At 37.0% G+C, this 17,491-nt stretch overlaps 1 protein-coding gene across 1 annotated transcript in view; it reads right to left on the bottom strand.

Annotated features, from left to right (window-relative positions):
• LOC140142143 (macrophage mannose receptor 1-like) overlaps window positions 1-17,491 on the bottom strand; it is a 71,164-nt gene that overhangs the window by 15,750 nt on the left and 37,923 nt on the right. The window contains exons 18-28 of the mRNA XM_072164109.1: window positions 16,239-16,392; window positions 13,852-14,066; window positions 9,206-9,425; window positions 8,811-8,837; window positions 6,706-6,879; window positions 5,942-6,058; window positions 5,196-5,309; window positions 3,811-4,047; window positions 3,314-3,529; window positions 2,593-2,753; window positions 2,135-2,245 (exon numbers count right to left, since the gene is read on the bottom strand). Coding sequence (XP_072020210.1) covers window positions 2,135-2,245; window positions 2,593-2,753; window positions 3,314-3,529; window positions 3,811-4,047; window positions 5,196-5,309; window positions 5,942-6,058; window positions 6,706-6,879; window positions 8,811-8,837; window positions 9,206-9,425; window positions 13,852-14,066; window positions 16,239-16,392 — 1,746 coding nt within the window. The remainder of the gene's footprint in view (window positions 1-2,134; window positions 2,246-2,592; window positions 2,754-3,313; window positions 3,530-3,810; window positions 4,048-5,195; window positions 5,310-5,941; window positions 6,059-6,705; window positions 6,880-8,810; window positions 8,838-9,205; window positions 9,426-13,851; window positions 14,067-16,238; window positions 16,393-17,491) is intronic.

Here is a 17,491-nt window from a genome sequence, read left to right as displayed (position 1 = left end):
CGTGACCTTTGTATGGCGTAAACCAGTTTACCGCCTCTTTGAACCGATAGACGGTGACATTTGACCATTCTAATTATGTATGTTTTGAACATGTTTGCACATGAACTACAGTTGTTTACAGTGTGAAGAATCTACAACATGCTCATCTATCAGGGCACAGTTCTTTAACCCCAATACATTCATTGAATGACCTTTGAAAATGTGAGTACAAAAACTCATACGCTGCAACTTAATGTCAAATTTTGCACTATGATTGTTTACTTGAGGTTATTGATAATATGCCACTGGAATGAGGCCATTGTGGTCCATAGTGATTGCAGTAGCAACAGGACCGTGACCTTTTTGCACACCTAATCCTTAAACCAACCCCAATCAATTATAATTGACAAACACAACCAACACAACCACTGACCAATCATGAAATCACTAATTGGTTTATGTGCTTGACTGCTAACTGATTGTGACCAAAGATATTAGAACACATCTCAGTATCTTTGTGGTGACTATCTCTGATAAAAAACATTAATTAACGAAGTTCAATTCTGGTCAGCAGAGAAAGGAATAAATTCGGAAGACATGATTGTGTTGAACCATGGGTCCATGCTTGAAGGTCAGAAGTGTATATTTGCAACCAGAGTTGCCAACCCCGCGATATGGTAGCCCAATTAGGCGACTTTTGACTTGTGGTTCACCGTTGTTCGCCCGGGTCGGTGTCGGGCAGCTTAAAGCAATAATGTACGATTTAGACCTACGTCATTTTGTTAGTGTTTACCCAAAATGCTAAATGAAATAATATTTATAGTAATATGCCTAACTGCTCGGAAGGGTTCCTAGCAAGGTAAAGTGAAAGAAACTCCAATGGCTATTTTATCCGTTTAAAATAGAGTTCTATGGCCGACTTAAAGTCATAATTATGACGTAGTTTTGTTATTGTTTAATTAATTTTTAGCAGAATTAATAACATAAAAAATGGGATGTGCCCGTTTCATGAAGAATAACAATCGATCTTACCCTTGATTTTACAGGCCTGTCAATTTCTTGGAATTGTTTGATATGAAAGGAGGGTATGATTTTTTTGTATTAGTTTAAGTATTTCCTAGCCTCTCTTAGCCACATGGTTGGTAGGCTACAAAAGACACAGAGTATACCTTAGGATAAACTGGCATGAGTGCGCCGACCCCAAGTTTTCAACATTTCAGGATTGTTTCTGGACGGAGGTCGGGTGAAAAACGAAATTACGTTTACATGATTTTGTCGAAATTCGTCGTGTGACAAGAATGAGTGTATAGATGACTAGGGGAAGCTTACATATTTGTGTCTTCTATACTATCCATCATATACCCTAGGTCCTGCATAACGAAATTCAACAATATTCAATATCCAAAGCAATATCCTCACTACAATAGGCCCCCAAAACAGAACTCACACCCCACATAATCACACATTGACACGAAAGCTTCATTCCATGAAGCATTTCTCTTGTATTTGATCATCTTCTACTCTTCCCTAGAAAAAATCATTATAATACCAAATCTGATCACCATGGAATTCACCATATCACGCCCAGCTCACGTTGGGCGCCCCATTCCTTTTTTAAAGGAATTTTTATTTAGTATGTTTTCAAGAACTAAATTTCGGAAGGTTTTTACTTACTGTAAAACAGTTATCGACGGAAACTCTTAAAATCCCGTGTTTCCAATTGAAATACATAGGAAGACCACCCGCTGTGCCAAAGGTCACTTTTCCAGACATCCTGTCTAGAAGCTGTAATGTCAGCGCCCATCTGGTCATCATAAATTAAGTGCCTTTATTTAAATACCCTAAGACGACTGTTTATCATCACTCTCGACATAGTAATAGAAATATTGGTACGCAACCCAGTCCTACAGAAATAGGACAATGATATAATAACATCAACCCACATTGTTTTATTATCACCCTCAACATAGTAACAGGAATATTGGTATGGAAACCAATCCTACAGAGACAAGACAATAATGATATCAACCCACATTGCTTTATCAGTGCCATCAATACTGATAGCAATACTCCTGATTCCAGAAAAATATGTGCAAATGTTTGAGATTAAAACAATATTATCATGTTTTGCCAAATAAAACAAAATGGAGCTTACCAGACTACATCCAGATGGTGTGACTGGGAATTGAGTTGGCGGTAGGTCTTTCTTCATAATCTTACACACAGATGGAACACGATCTGAGCAATCCTGGTCATTCCAAGCTCCCTACAACAAAGGTAATCGAAGATCATTGAACATGTTGACCTTATTGTCAGAAGGATTTTAAGCACATGGCTACTCTTAAATCATACATTCATTTACATCGGCATCAGTTAAAAAACCTTTATTGATCTTTTTTATACCACTGCCACATGTACTCTAGCCTTAAAACATGGGAGTCATGATAGTTATGTCACAGACTATAGAAGAGCACGTAGTGCGATGGACCAGACACTAGACACATCGATCTGAGGGCAGTAACGTTATACCTTAGTTAGTTAATTAAAAATATTGAGGTCATCTTCCTCAGTAAATGTTCTTAAAAAGTTATTAAACTAATTATGTTTACTTACATTACCATACATTTCCACACAATCTTCACCTTTGTCGCCATAGTTATTTGGTTCACCCGTATTCCACCATGTAAAGTCTACTTCACTGCCATCCGTCCAATCAAAGGAGCTTTGAAGAGTCAGGTCATTTAGACCAGTCCAAATTGGGCTTGATAAACCAGCTAATAATAAGTGAATGAAATCATTTGGTTGTATGACTATATGAACCAATAAAATTACACTTTTAAGAACGCATTTCAACTTCTGTGTTTGTTATATTCTGTATTGTTTCAAAGTTAGTGTTTAAGTGTTTAAGTCTACTTTGGACATATTGGATGCACACCTTCATACCCTATTCTGCTAAACAAGCAAAAAGAGGTTATTTTTCACTTGCATTTGAAGAAAACTGTCTCAGTAAATGCTATATTTCCATGTGCTGATACTTGTTAGGAATCACATGACTAAATCAGAAACTGGGAATAAAATGGCAAGAAATGAAGACACTGCTTAAGCTGACGCATGCATGGGTCCAGGCACCAAAAGGTTGTCCCCTATCATCAGTGCATATTACATCACAGTCAGTCTGGTGTTTCCAGGCGTAATGTAGCATAGTGAGTAGAAATTTAATTTATTTATTAACAGGTATACATTTGCTCTACTGGATGAATAATCTACACCAAGAAATCTCATGACAGGTTACACTAAGAATTATTGGAAGAAATAATAATAATATATATCTCACCTGATTTCACAGTATTGAGAACAAAATCATTCTCCCCTTTGTTGTGGATAGACACTAGATCCCCTCCAAGTGTGCGACATCTTGTCCTAGCCTCTTCCATGGATTGAAGTACATTTTGAACCTGATAACAATAACTGTTGTAGCCAGCCCAGCCTTCATCACATCGATAGCTGGGTGGGAGAGTGGGAGGGTCAGGGTCTGGGCCAACATTTGGCACTATCGGTGAAGAATAAGAGACAAATATTAAATGCTATATTCTATGCCCCGACCTGGTTACCTCTATAGCTGGGTGGAAGAGTGGCAGGGATGGGGTGTGTTCCAACACTTTGCTTTATTAACGGGAAACTGTATGTTTTGCATGATTTTTAGTATTAAGTGCAAAACCAATACCAGCAGCTTTCTGGTCCGTTAATACTTTTTTGTACATCTGGTCCCAGAGTAAAACTAATTACGAATCACTTAACTAGATCAAGATTAAAAAGATAATGAAAACTTACTTTTTTCGTAGTAATCGAAGTTTATGTCAGTGATCAATTCTCCATTGTACTGTCCTGTTGTATCGCTCAGATCACATTCTTTTGTTAGCTTGTTATAGTCCAATGACAGGCAATCGAAAGAGGTCTCTTCTACGCAAGCTCTAGCGCATTCATCTGGGTAGACATCTCGTAGACGGAAATTATCATTGCCAGGCAGGTACAGATTGGGTAACACAGTGAAATGAGATGTAATGTAACCTGAATATAAATCAAAATATGACATAACAATGGGAATTAACACATGAAATCAGGTTTCAACAGTTTCACCATCGAAACTTATTTTAAGGAAAAGTTGCCGTAGTTTTGTTAAAATCCGAGATTTTGAATAAACCGTCTTAATAAGATGGTTTATTATTACGATGGAAATATTAGTCGAACATGTATGCGATGTTCATAACACATTACGTACACAGCGTGCGGGATGGGCACACACGTATATCAAAGGATCGTTCCGGATCCGAATTATGACTGCCGGAGTAACGCATTGGCGCTGGTAGTAAATTCCAATATTCTTTGCTTCACCTCACTTGTTCGGCTCAAAATTAAAAGGGGACATTATCTGAGAGTAAATGCTAACATTTTATGGAAAAGAAATACTAATATAGAAATGTTACAATATGGCTTTAAGGTATCTTCCTTTGCCTTTTACGGCCCCTTAATATTAACAAACCTGTCCTACTGATCCAATACTAAAACAATTTAACCGGGATTAATGAATGCAAAGTGAACACAATTTTGCTATTCAAACACTAACATGGGTCAAATCAAATTGAGGACAATTATGTCCTAAAACTGGGCCAAGAAAGTTCATCATATTATGGGAGTAAATCCTGTACGTCATTGCTGCTGATCAAGGGGCTCTGTGTCTTCATTATACCATTATATTATGGTTCTCGGCGGCTGGCGGCCCTGAGCATTTCCCACTGAGTTAACACTTCTGCACACCACCAATAAATAGAAATATTCCCTTGGCATCCAAGATGGCCGCTCATGCCATGTGCAGTATAGGTGAATTATTAAATATGAAGAATAATCATTTCAAATGATTTATTTGCCATATTATATGTTTTCCCTGCTAACCATATCCAAGATGGCCGTCTCAGCCATGTGTTATGGGCGCATATATGCACCGTGAGCAAGGAGTGGAATTCTTCTGTTGGTACATTTATACTCTGTGAGTGAAGGGGATAAATGATGGCAGGAAATCATTTGCCGAATAGACCACGATACTGACAACACCTCTCTCAAGAGCACAAATGACCAGCTGTTAAAGTATGGATAGATTGGGGCAAAGTGGCCATTTTAAGACATCAACATTACTGATCGAAATGAATTGATTGACTAACCTGTCTTTTTACATATATATCCCATCTTTGTATCACAACTATCATCATTCCATTTTCCATTAGATGCAAAAACCTCTGTACAGTGCTCATTACCATTATAGTTATTCGGTTCACCTGTAAAGAGAATACCATATAAAATAAAGTATAAAGAGGTCCCGGGTGCATGAGGTCCCGGGTGTAATTCCCAGCAGGACCCCCCGTAAAATATCTCTGCTCTGCCAGATGATCCATGATAAAAGACCTTGTTACAGTCAGTTCCGATCAGGGTAACGCCCGGATTGTCGGCTACACTTGCCTGTCCTGTCCCCGACTAGCTATCTACGGCGACACCCTTCATCAGGTTACTAATTGTGCCTGGCCGAAATTTCGTCAGCGTTATCTCCTAGATTTCAGCTGTTAATGCCTAGATATGTCCGACATAAAAAAAATACCCCAATTATATTGACATTGTTTCATTTAGAGACAGATGTGGATGTACTGCATGGAGGATGTCAAGAACTCCAATGACCTAAATCCCCAATCATATTTCAGTGCAATAGTATTACAATTTTAGCATAATAGTTGAAGTTGATCTGAGAAATTTTTTTTTTCACCCTAACCCTAAGCACATACCTGGATTCCAGTTGAGATATCTAAATGGATCTCCACTACTCCATTGCCAGCCGCCTTCTACAGACAAATCATTAACTCCAATCCATACCACAAACTCACTTGTGCCCCCCTCCCCCATGCAAGCATATACATACCTGGATTCCAGTTGAGATATCTGAATGGATCTCCACTACTCCATTGCCAGCCGCCTTCTACAGACAAATCATTAGCTCCAATCCACATGGTGGCCTCACTCAAGTACTTCAGTCGCGCTGCAAAGATACAAGGCATGGTTTGTAACAGGTAGGCCCTAGCCAATGTTATTTCTCTGTCCAACTAAAAGAATGGGTGATGTGCATTTTCAGAAAGAATGTAGTGCTTCACTCAAAAACAGAAGATGTTATCTGACATGCTTGATTGTATGGTAAACATGGTAAATGACAAAGACACTACTTGCATTCATTTTATACTTGATGTGTAATATATATGTCGCCATATAATGGACCATTTTGACAAGAATAAAAAAAAATATCAATTTTATGCAAACCAAAGAGCAAATTAAGGATGATGGCAGCACATTCATCTGACTTATCAAAAATTCACACATCTGTATGTTATTTAGACAGACAGAAGAGCAGACATACGGACAACATTTTGGGTCACCTGTTAGTAAACTATTTGGGCTACAAATACAAATTCATTATACCTGACCCTATTCATTCCATTGACAAATGATACATTAATAGTTAAGGGAAGTCAAGCCTTGACACCAAAGGCAGTCACAAATGTATGTGTAGAATTACAGAAATTGGATCTATAAAATGTTTTGTGTTTGCTGGATACAGGATCAGGCCTACTGAACAATATTTTTACATATTTAAACAGACTAAAATATGAAGACAGACAGAAAAGCACCTACCATTAATATATGTCTGTTCTTCTACTCCTTGGATGCTGGCCAGGTTGCCTCCATCTTTGTTACAAACTTCCTCAGCATCAGGCCAACTCAAATAGTCTGTGTCACTAAATAGATAACAATTCTGTGTTGTAGGGTCCAACTCCCATCCAAGACCACAGCGAGGATCAAAAACAGCTGAAAATTGAATATTCATAAGGAGTCCATTTCACAATGTGTGTTTTATGGAAGACCTACCAAGAAGACCTACATCAACCAAGGTTAAGAGTCGATTTCACACTTAAACTACGCAAACAAAGTTTCTTTATGGTTAGAAAATTTACCCACTGTTAAAATCTAGCGACCAATTTTGTACGTTTGCTAAATCATCGCATGCGGGAGATTGTCCTGCGCATTTTGACACCTCAATCACTACCCTACGACACTCCTGAGAAAAGATATGAATGTTTAAGTAACACGAGGTCCAAAAATGAAAATTGCAAAGAAGCCTATTCAATGGTTTTAGAGCTGATTCACTAATCCAAGACGGTTTCATTATTCCCGCCTTTTCAATTTTAATTTAAAGCATTTTAATTGATGCATTTTGGATAATCTTTTGCTTATTGTGCAGATGAATGATCAAAGACAAAGGTGAGTGAGTACTAAGACATTTACGTTTTGAGAGATGGATTTGGAAAAGGGATTCAAAACAGGTCATGATTACAGAGCTGCATTCCTGGAAGCAGAAGGAATTGAGACACTTGAGTGGCCCTCCAGAAGCCCTGATTTTAACCCCTTGGAGAACCTTTGGGATTAGCACAAGAGACGAGTCAACAAGAAGATTAAGGCAGATACAACTCTGGTGGGATTGCGTCGTATCGTTATCAACGAGTGGAACGGGGTTGAGCAAGGTAACATTCGACGCCTCATTAGGAGCATGAGACGCCGCGTGGCTGCTATAAGGGAAGCCAACGGTGGGCACACAAAGTATTGAAAGACTGGTAAAGAAAGAGATTAATCTCAAGTGAAGTTGGAAGCGGCAGTATGATGCCTGAAATGTGCTCATGTTTGTTGTTTTTTGTGTTCTTTTATGCTGAAAACTTGAATAGGCCTTTTTGCAATTTTCATTTTTCGACCTCGTGTTACTTAAATATTCATATCTTTTCTCAGGAGTGTCGTAGAGTAGTGATTGAGGTGTTAACATGCGCAAGACCATCACCCACATGCGATTATTTAGCAAACGTACAAAATTAGTCGCTAGATTTTAATAGTGGGTAAATTTCCTAACCATAAAGAAACTTTTTTTGCGTAGTGTATAATTCCTAAGCTGGACTTGTATGTCTTTCTGGACGGGCTCCTGATATCATCAACCAATGTGCTGAAATTGTACACTTTACTTTTTATACCAATTTTCCAAGAAAATGTTACCGTGTTTTATACCCGAGGACCAGGGGGACACTCAACTTTTAAGAAGGTATGGGTATGCTGCACACACAGAGCGTCAATCTTTGGATACTGAAAATATGTAATATTGATGTTTGCCCCTTCAATGGCAAGAACTTGCCAATTATATTAAACATGGTCTATAAGTATAAGCTATATCAGTAACAGAGAAGCCAGTTTAGGTATGCTGCAGAACAAAGTATTTACCCCTGGCCCCCAACTCAACACAAAATTTGGCAACTATGAGAGTTACCAAATCATTCAAAGACCCCCTTTGCAATGTTTTTTCATCAAATTTACCCCCCTTTTTCATACAAAATCAAGGACAAAATTTGGCCAAAAACAACTCCTTTTTTGTGGTTTTCAATGACTAGAATTTCAAACACCCATTTTCAATGACTAGAATTTCAAACACCCCTTTTTCAATGACACTAAATATTGCCATAAAATTACCAGATTTTCTCAAGTACCCCTTTTATCCAAATTTCGCGGAGAGGGCAAATTAAATACCCCTATTTTGCTGATTTCACAGTCAAATTTTGCGGACAGTCCAACTTAAATACCCCCTATTTTGCCAATTTCGCGGTCCTTGCTACTGGTAAAAAAATTACCCCTTTTCCGCGCTATTTGGTAACTCTCATGGTTGCCAATTTTGGGTTGAGTTGGGGGCCGGGGTATTTACTTACGTGTTGGTTCAGGGGTAGGTGCATCAGCTGAAATAAAGAAAAAAATATGTCAAAACAATTCTCTGGCTTACATTAAATGCAAGTATAACAATGCAAAACTATTTTGGTGATTGTTTATTAAACCTGGCAATGTAAGTAAGAAATGAAAAAAATAATGCCCGCGGACCAACTGTGACAAGCCCCCGAACAGCTTAAAAACATTCTTGGTGCCGCCACTGATGAGATGAACTTTGATCTAGCTTGAATATAGAAGTTGTATTAACTTGAAAAGAAAATGGCAGTCTGCATGAACCTAATAAAATATGACACTTAATGTTTAATGTTACATATTTTTACATATTTATTGATTGATTTACTAAAGATTAAAGTAAGTTGCTCAAAAAATATATACGTACTTAGATTGCAGAATCTGAATCTTTTTTCACTTCCCCATCCTGTTGAATATCCAACATATTGGACGTCGATTGGATTAGGGTCGGTGTAGGTCAAGAACGCTGCTTGTGCTTCTTTGCCAATCTCCATCTTGCCTGTGTTAATGTTGAAAGTGATCCAGAACCCACGCCATTCATTTATGTTTAAGATGCTTGGTGTTGGTGCATCGATTTCATTGGCACACTGAAATTATTGAATCAATTGTATATAAGGGGTAGTGTATCTATAGGTCAGCTAGCTTCAATTCATAAACACATACGCACATGACCATGGCACTGCTATACCAGGATCACCAAGTGTGACCAAATCCTGACACAATTTACCACTATAATACAAAAAAGATTGCAACTTTTTAGACAAAAGTAAGTTAGTAATAACTTAAATAGCAAAATGATTACACATTAGGGGATTCTGACAATATTATCAAAAAGTTGCAAAATTAGACAATTTTGCTGCACAATCTGGTGTCACTTTACTACTTTGCATTCAAATGTACAGGAAGACCACCCGTTATGCCAAAGATCACTTCCTGGCTACAAGCTGTTATGGCAGCGCAGAGATGGCCACGTGCGTATTTATAAATATAGTCAAAGCTAGCCGGTGGTACTAAACTGAAATTTTGGTAAGGATGTTGGGATAAGAATTGATTTTCGAGCAAAATAGGGCTTGATGAACTGAAATGGCAACATTTATGTCCAAATTTGAGCTAAAAGAGCTACAATTGTCAGACTTTGAGGCTTAAAGAACTGGAGCATGATCCAAATGTAGGTGGCCTTAAGGAACTTCCGGAGATTGAACATAGAAGCTTGACTGTCATACATACTCGTACCACCTTTTAATACATGTGAGTGCCCCGTACTCCTTAACTGCCCAGCAAACACAAAACGTTTATAAAACATTTAAATGTCAGGTTATATAAAACGTTTTCATAACATTAAAAAAAAATTTTGATAATCCAGCAAACACAAAATGTTTTACAGAAAACGTTTAAATGTTTGGTTATATAAAGGGTATAAAAACGTTTTAATAACATTCCAAAAACATTTTTGAAAACTTGATACAAAACATTCTAAACAAAATGTTATTTTGGGGATGAAAAAATATTTTGCAAAAACGTTTGTACAAAATATTTGCAATAATGTTTTTCATGACCCGACATGTAAATATTATTAAAACGTTTTGAAAAAACATTTCCGTGTTTGCTGGGTGTAAATATTTTAACATAATGTAATTTAAGTGTTGACAAAACATTTGGCAAAAAATGTTTGCAAAAATAACATTTTGAAAACATTTTTAAAATGTTGTTGTGTGTTTTCATACAAAACGTTTTAAAACGTTTTCATGACCTTTATATAACCCGACATTTAATATTATTAAACCGTTTTTACCAAAACCAAAACCCAAAATATAACTTATTTAAAACGTGTTTTTGTTTGCTGGGTGTATGGCTTTGCCAAATTTTACCAATCTTGCCTATTAAAAGGGATTAGCAATGATGTTTCATATCATTTTGTCAGACTGCACCAACAGATGCTCAACATATAGGCCGATTTGATCATAATATCTCATGTGTATATCATAAACATTGCGACCATCTGGAAGTGTCAATTGCTATCCAGTGTCAACAGCTAGCATATAGCATATTAAATATACATTATAACCATGCCTCTCGAATTTGACAGCCTCACTCACGTTGAAGTATACTTTTAATCCAATATGGCCGATTTCCCGGTATGGGGCTATTTGGACTCTCTAGTCTAAGGGTCGGTTCATAGTGCATATTCGAAGGCGAATATTCGGCTTCGAATACTTTTTGTGACGTCAAAATATATACGGCAACGAATACACGCCGAGTTGAATCGGATTAAATATCGCGCAACTGATAGCGAGATACTATTGATTTATATGAAAGGCTCGAGGTCACCTGAATATCGTTCGACGAACGATGATTTCAAAAATCCCCAATGAAAATCAAGGGATCTGGAATGAGCGTTTTGAGCGTTTCGACAGTATTTTTGTGGGACATGAGAGCACATCAAACATATCGAATTACATTATGAATACAAAGAATGTCTTTCTGATATCAAATAATTTTGAAAATTTTTTGAAATTCACGATATAATACAAACTTTATGACAAATTATTAAAATTTGATATTTTTCACATATTGATATAACAGTCCTCGAAGTAAATATTATAAATCTAATGATATTTTTTTAAAGTGTATGTAGCTGGGAGGAAAAGCCGACGATCAATTGAAAATTTTGCCCTTTCATATTGAAGATATGGATTTTTGTCCCCAAAAGACCTAATTTTTTTTTGGTGTTTTGGGGAAAAATCCATATCTTCAATACGAAAGGTCAAAATTGTCAATTGATTGTCGGCTTTTCATCCCACCTACATACACTATAAGTATAATGCGGACCTATTTTCTCAATAATTATAAAAATGCGACATTTTTGGTGACTCAAATTTATGTATAGGCTTTCCACTTTTATTTAAGCTATAATTCGCCACTCTTTCTGATTAATAAGTCCAGCCCAGCCCAAAATACCTCAAATAGTTTCTGTATTTTACCGGAACTCATTAGGGTTACACAAATGGCGCATTCATTTAGTGGTGTGCCCCTTTATTAGTGCGGTACAAGCGTACCCATTTTTATATGATATGAAAGTAAAGGAAAATGCCTGGCAGGCAATAGCATTCCAATGCTGTAGTGATGGTAAGTAATGTTTTATGCAAATAATATGATATTTAGGCTTACAAACATAACCTAAAGAATGTTTCCATATTTTAAATCGACTGATGCAGAAAAAAGTCCAAATTCAGATTTATGCCTCCACCCCGGTTTTACATAAATAATGTTTGGCCCCAGTTCTAGGTCCCCATATCATGGCTATATGCATCTGCCCCTGGCAGACGATGTGTGAGGGTCTGGGGTGGTAAATCATTGGTTATTGATATAAAAATGCGTTTGCCATGGAGGTTCAGCCATTTTTGTCATCTTTTCCGCACTAGCGGAATTCTTGACGTTTTTAGCCCCAATAAACGATGTTATTTTGGGCGGAATAAAGATGTAATGCGTTGTTATCAGTCAAATTCATAATTATAATTAATAATTAAGAGGGCAAAATAAGTAATATGTAGGAATGGATATATAGCGCTTTGCAATGAATATCTTCATAAACTATGCAGAACAACCAAAACCACGAGCGTTGGTATCCTATCATTGCGTGTTCTTTTAAAATAAATTCTTGTTTATTTCTATAATTTGTGAATCAGGCATTAAAACACACTTAGGCCCTAGCAATGTAGGCCTACACAAGTTCGGAACGAGACTTTTTATCTTTTGACGCGTATTTCGGTCAAATGCCAAAATTGATTGCTCAATGAATCATGAAATGAGAGCAGTACTACTTTGATGATACCGATCTCAAGTGGATATCAGCCAATGAAAAAAGTATTCACCGGAAATATATTTGTGGGAGTTGAATTTTGTTGAACTCGACAGATATATATTTGGTGGGTCACCGTGGGTGGTCTCATATATAACACTTGTGAGGGCTGTCATATTAGTCGTCGCTTCAATCATATCTTATGATATTTATATATTTATTTATTTATTTATTTATTTATTGACTTATTTATTGACTTATTTATTTATTTATTATTTATTTACTTATTTATCTATTGACTCATTCATTTCTTGATTTGCTTTGCAGTTGAAACCTACAAGAAGGTATGGGTCAACCTCCGCGCCTGTTACAGGCAGGTCGTAAATGCCCCAAAAGCAAATCTTTGTGACTCCTATTCAGGTCAGGGGCGTAACCAGACCTGACCTTCCGGGGGGGCAAGATTGAAAAATTTCCCAATTTCTGATCAAAAGGGGTGGAGTCGGTGGGGTCCAGGGGTCCAGGCGGGGATCAAGGGGGCTGAGCGCCATGAAGCTCCTGGTTTTGGCATATAGAAAATATCAGTGTTTCAGAGTACAAATTTCACAATGAAAGTAGTAGGCCTACAGATCTTCTCTCTTTCATGCCCTTTTCTCTTCTCCCTTGAGTCCCTTCCCTTTTCTCTTCTCCTTCCCCTTTTCTTCCCTCTTTTTCTTTTCTTCTTTCCCTTTCTCTTCCCTCTTTCTTTCCCTTTTTTCTCTTCTCCCTTCCCCCTTTTCTCTTCTTTCCCTTTCTCTTCCCTCTTTTTCTTCCTCTTTTCTCCCTTTCCCCTTTTCCCTTCCCAATTTTTTACTATCCTTCCAGGTTTTTTGTGTCCGGGGGGCAGCTTGCACCCCCGGCCCCCACTGGTTACGCCACTGCTCCTATTTAGACCCATTTATACAGACATTAAATCATGACAATAGTTCAATGGAGAATAAGATTTTATTAACTTCGTTAAAGAAATTCTCTAAATTTTGCTTACCTTGGTCAACGGGCAATACTTGTTAACAGTCGGGCAACGCTGTAAATTGTAGAAATATATCTTTCTCCGGTTCACAGTTTTATATTCGAAGCCGCATATATTTTGACGCCCAAAACGTATTCGAAGCCGAATATTCGGCTTCGAATATTCACTTTGAACCAGCCTTAACTTCTGATTAGCTCAGTAATTTTACCTGTTTACATCTACGGACAGCTGACAATGTATTGCCATATCCACCGATGACAATCTCATACATAGGGTCAGCATCACCTTCTATTGGTGATAGGCCTATATGTACATCATTATCAGCTTGCACTTCAAAATAGATATACTCCACCGACTTCTGGGCTGGATGGTAGCGATAGTAGTATTCTTCATCGGTATCACCCGATGTGTACTCATCACAAGCTGAAAAATAAAATAACACAATCCAGGCATAATTTTTTGTATTCGCTGTAGAAGTATAGTGATATAACAGGATTAATTACCATAGCGATAGGTGATACATTTTTTTTTATTGTATTGCCGTGCACTATAAGTAGACTGCCCTCATCACATGTCATGTCTGTGTACGTGAGCGATCATAGATTGAATACAATACCGCTCTTTTCAAAGCCACCAATCGTACAGGTGAACATACACGGACTTTGCAAATTGTGAAATTGCAAATAGAATTACGATTCAGTTCTTTATGCCTATTCTTTGATAATCAATGGTGCGATGCCGCGGTACAGTGTTCGTTTAGTGCAGGGCATTATATCAAATATTGTTTTCATCTATTGCTATGGTAATTATTCAAGTTACATCACTACTTCTACAGCGAATAGCACCATTGTTTATATGGGTATCAGAATCAATTCACTTTCTCAAGATACAGAAAAAAGGATATGCCACTATGTGATACACGTTTTATACCTTTTTATACCATTTTCTTACTATACGCCAATTTAATTCTTTAGTTAATTAAATTAATTACCTAATTTTTAGCTTGTTTTGGGAATTACGGCAACCTATATACCAACAAGAATTTGTCTTTAAAAAGACAAGTTCACGGATCAGGTGTATAGTACTTTGAGCTACTTTGGTCTAATATTTAATATTTATATCTCATTTCGCATAAAGGTTTTTAGGCCACCTACAGGAAACAAATTTAGCTTTAACTACAAAGACAATTGTATCATAATGTCCACTATTATTGCATGTTGGCAATATCTTAAATTTGTTGAATATAATTTTCTATACAGATGGAAGATGACAAGATGCCTTATCACTAAAGATCACTAAAGTAAACAAATTACACAGCTACCCGGCACATCTAGTCTTGGTCTTGCTAGCTTTTGTCAAGGATATTTGTCTCATAGCCCTGCTTTTATGAACACCAATTATTATTTTGTAACAGAAAATATATTATACAGGTTTATACAGATATTGCTGGGTTCTTACAAGAGTCAATAAACATTCAATTAACTATAGATAATGGATTTAGTTTTGTGCAATGTAGTTATATTGAATTTTTTTCTGAAGTAAATCGCCTATTGTAGCTTGCTGCATAGTTTTAGGACAATCACAAAGTAAACATTCAGTATACTGACCATGACCTGCCTACCTAGCTTTGATTAACCAATCAGTTATGTGTATTTTCAGCATGTGGTGGCTATAAGCCAATTGCAAACATGTTTATAAAAAAAGGCTAAACATTTCCTACACTGAAGAGACTCACTGCCATGCAGATTTAAGGGTTTATTTAATCCTTGTCTTGTACTATGTGGGGCAGGATTAGATAAAGGCATACAAACTAGGGTATGAGATATTAGGAATTATATCCTATCCTCTTAACCACACGGTTGGTGGCTACAATTCCTATTCAAGACACAGGATATGTAAGGGATAAACTGTGCATATGAGATGTGGGGGCAAGTGGCATCATTTCACTGCCATGAAAAAATGACGAAATATCACGATACGTCACTATGGTTTACTGCACCGTCAAATTGCTAGAGAGGGCGGCCTATCTGCTGTGTCCTGGCAGAACACCAGTCAATATGAGACATTAAATATTAAATGCGAGGATCCAGAGGATACATACCTGAGAAAATATATAATAATTAAAGAAATGGAGCTCAGACAAACTGGCAGTATAATAAAGGAGAGAAAAAATCAGAACCGTTCAGATTCGAACCAGCGTGCACTAACGATTAATATTGAATGTCTCATTCACGGAAAACGTGTTTTTTCCTCAGGAAAAATAAAAATGAAGAAAAAATAATGTGATGTGAGGTTAAAATAATGAAAATGAAGTCCGTCTTCAAAGATATCAGGCTTAAAACAACTAAGAAGATAATGCAAGTAATTTCTTTTTACCCCGAATTTGAACACGGAATTGAAATTACATCACGGAAAATCACAGAATTTAGTATTTAAAACCACGCACGGAAAATCGCGGAATTCGGTGTTTTAAATCACGGAAAACTTGCCACTCTAGTCTACGGTAGTTTGATTTGGCAGTAACTAGATCTCCGGGTGTGGCTTTCATCAATTTCAAGACTTAACAGCATCTTTATTGTAGATCAACTCACTCACCTTTGGGTAGTTTACACATGTAGTAGGATGGATGGTCACATGGCAAATCATTCCACAGTCCAGCCTGGGTTTCCCCATTCCTCATATGTGTGCAATCTTCTCCTGCATCACCCCAGTTGTCTGGTTGTCCTGGAGCCCAGTTGGTGAAGTCAACCTTTGAAAACAATGTAAAATAACAATATTAAATGAGTAAATGGAATTCCTGGCAAATTCAGTGTCTTCCTAATTCCTATTACTTATCTGACTGTTTTGCAGGCACATACCAGCCCAGATCAAGGAATGCAATTTATATGTACAAATTATATAAATGCAAACTCTGGCAGTGGAGGATGCCATTTCATTGATGCACAAATTAAAGTACACCAAACAAACTAATTGGGAAATTGGCAAATTTGGAAGGTTGAGGTTGAATCATTCTCAGAGGGTGTATGAAATTCAAATGAAGCTGCCTAACTTCAGAGATATTTCCAACATCTTCCACAGGGGTATTGTGAATTTTAGATTGAATAACCCATTCCAGACTTGTTTTGCTTTGCAAACCGGAAGCTAGGAATCTAGTTGTGTTTGGTCCTTTCAATGTAGTAGTCGTGGATAGCCTTTTCATCTGTGCGAAGTCATGGTGATAGACGATAATCTATTGTCAGGCATGATGACATGGCTGAACCACTTGAGACATCATTTGAATACAGCTTCTGTTATAGGCCTAGTTGTTATCATTAAGCTGTGCACAAGTATCCACATTTCACATCATATCTCTCATGTTGCCATCATAACATTACATATTAAATAATTGCATAATAGTAGGTATGCCACAGTGGCTGCACAATTGTTCTGCCACACTGTGCATGCAAGCATAACAGTAAATTGAAAAGCGCGCGCATCAAAGTTGTTAAATTTTGGCAAACATCCATGTCGAAAAATTAATTTCCTCATATGTGCTATTTATCCCAATTGTTTGAATTTTTAATATATGGTGTGTGAAACCTTTTTGTGACTACCATCGGGTTTTTTTAAATAAATGTTGCTTCGTTTAAGAGCTACTACCTGTTTTATGGATTGTTTAAGATCCCTCATAAATCAATAAATATAGCTCTTTTGAAAAAAAAAGACCGACCACCATTTAGCTGAAATACTAATCTTTCATAGCATGTAAATTATTTCCGTCGACAACGAATGGCACACTTGAGGAAAACGAGTTGAAACATAATATTATCAAAGTGATATTAAAAGGGAGTAATATTCCAAACCACAAT

The sequence above is a fragment of the Amphiura filiformis genome, chromosome 20 (genome assembly GCF_039555335.1).
Source record: "Amphiura filiformis chromosome 20, Afil_fr2py, whole genome shotgun sequence".
Taxonomy (NCBI): domain Eukaryota; kingdom Metazoa; phylum Echinodermata; class Ophiuroidea; order Amphilepidida; family Amphiuridae; genus Amphiura; species Amphiura filiformis.
This window is presented reverse-complemented; position numbering and strand designations above follow the sequence as displayed.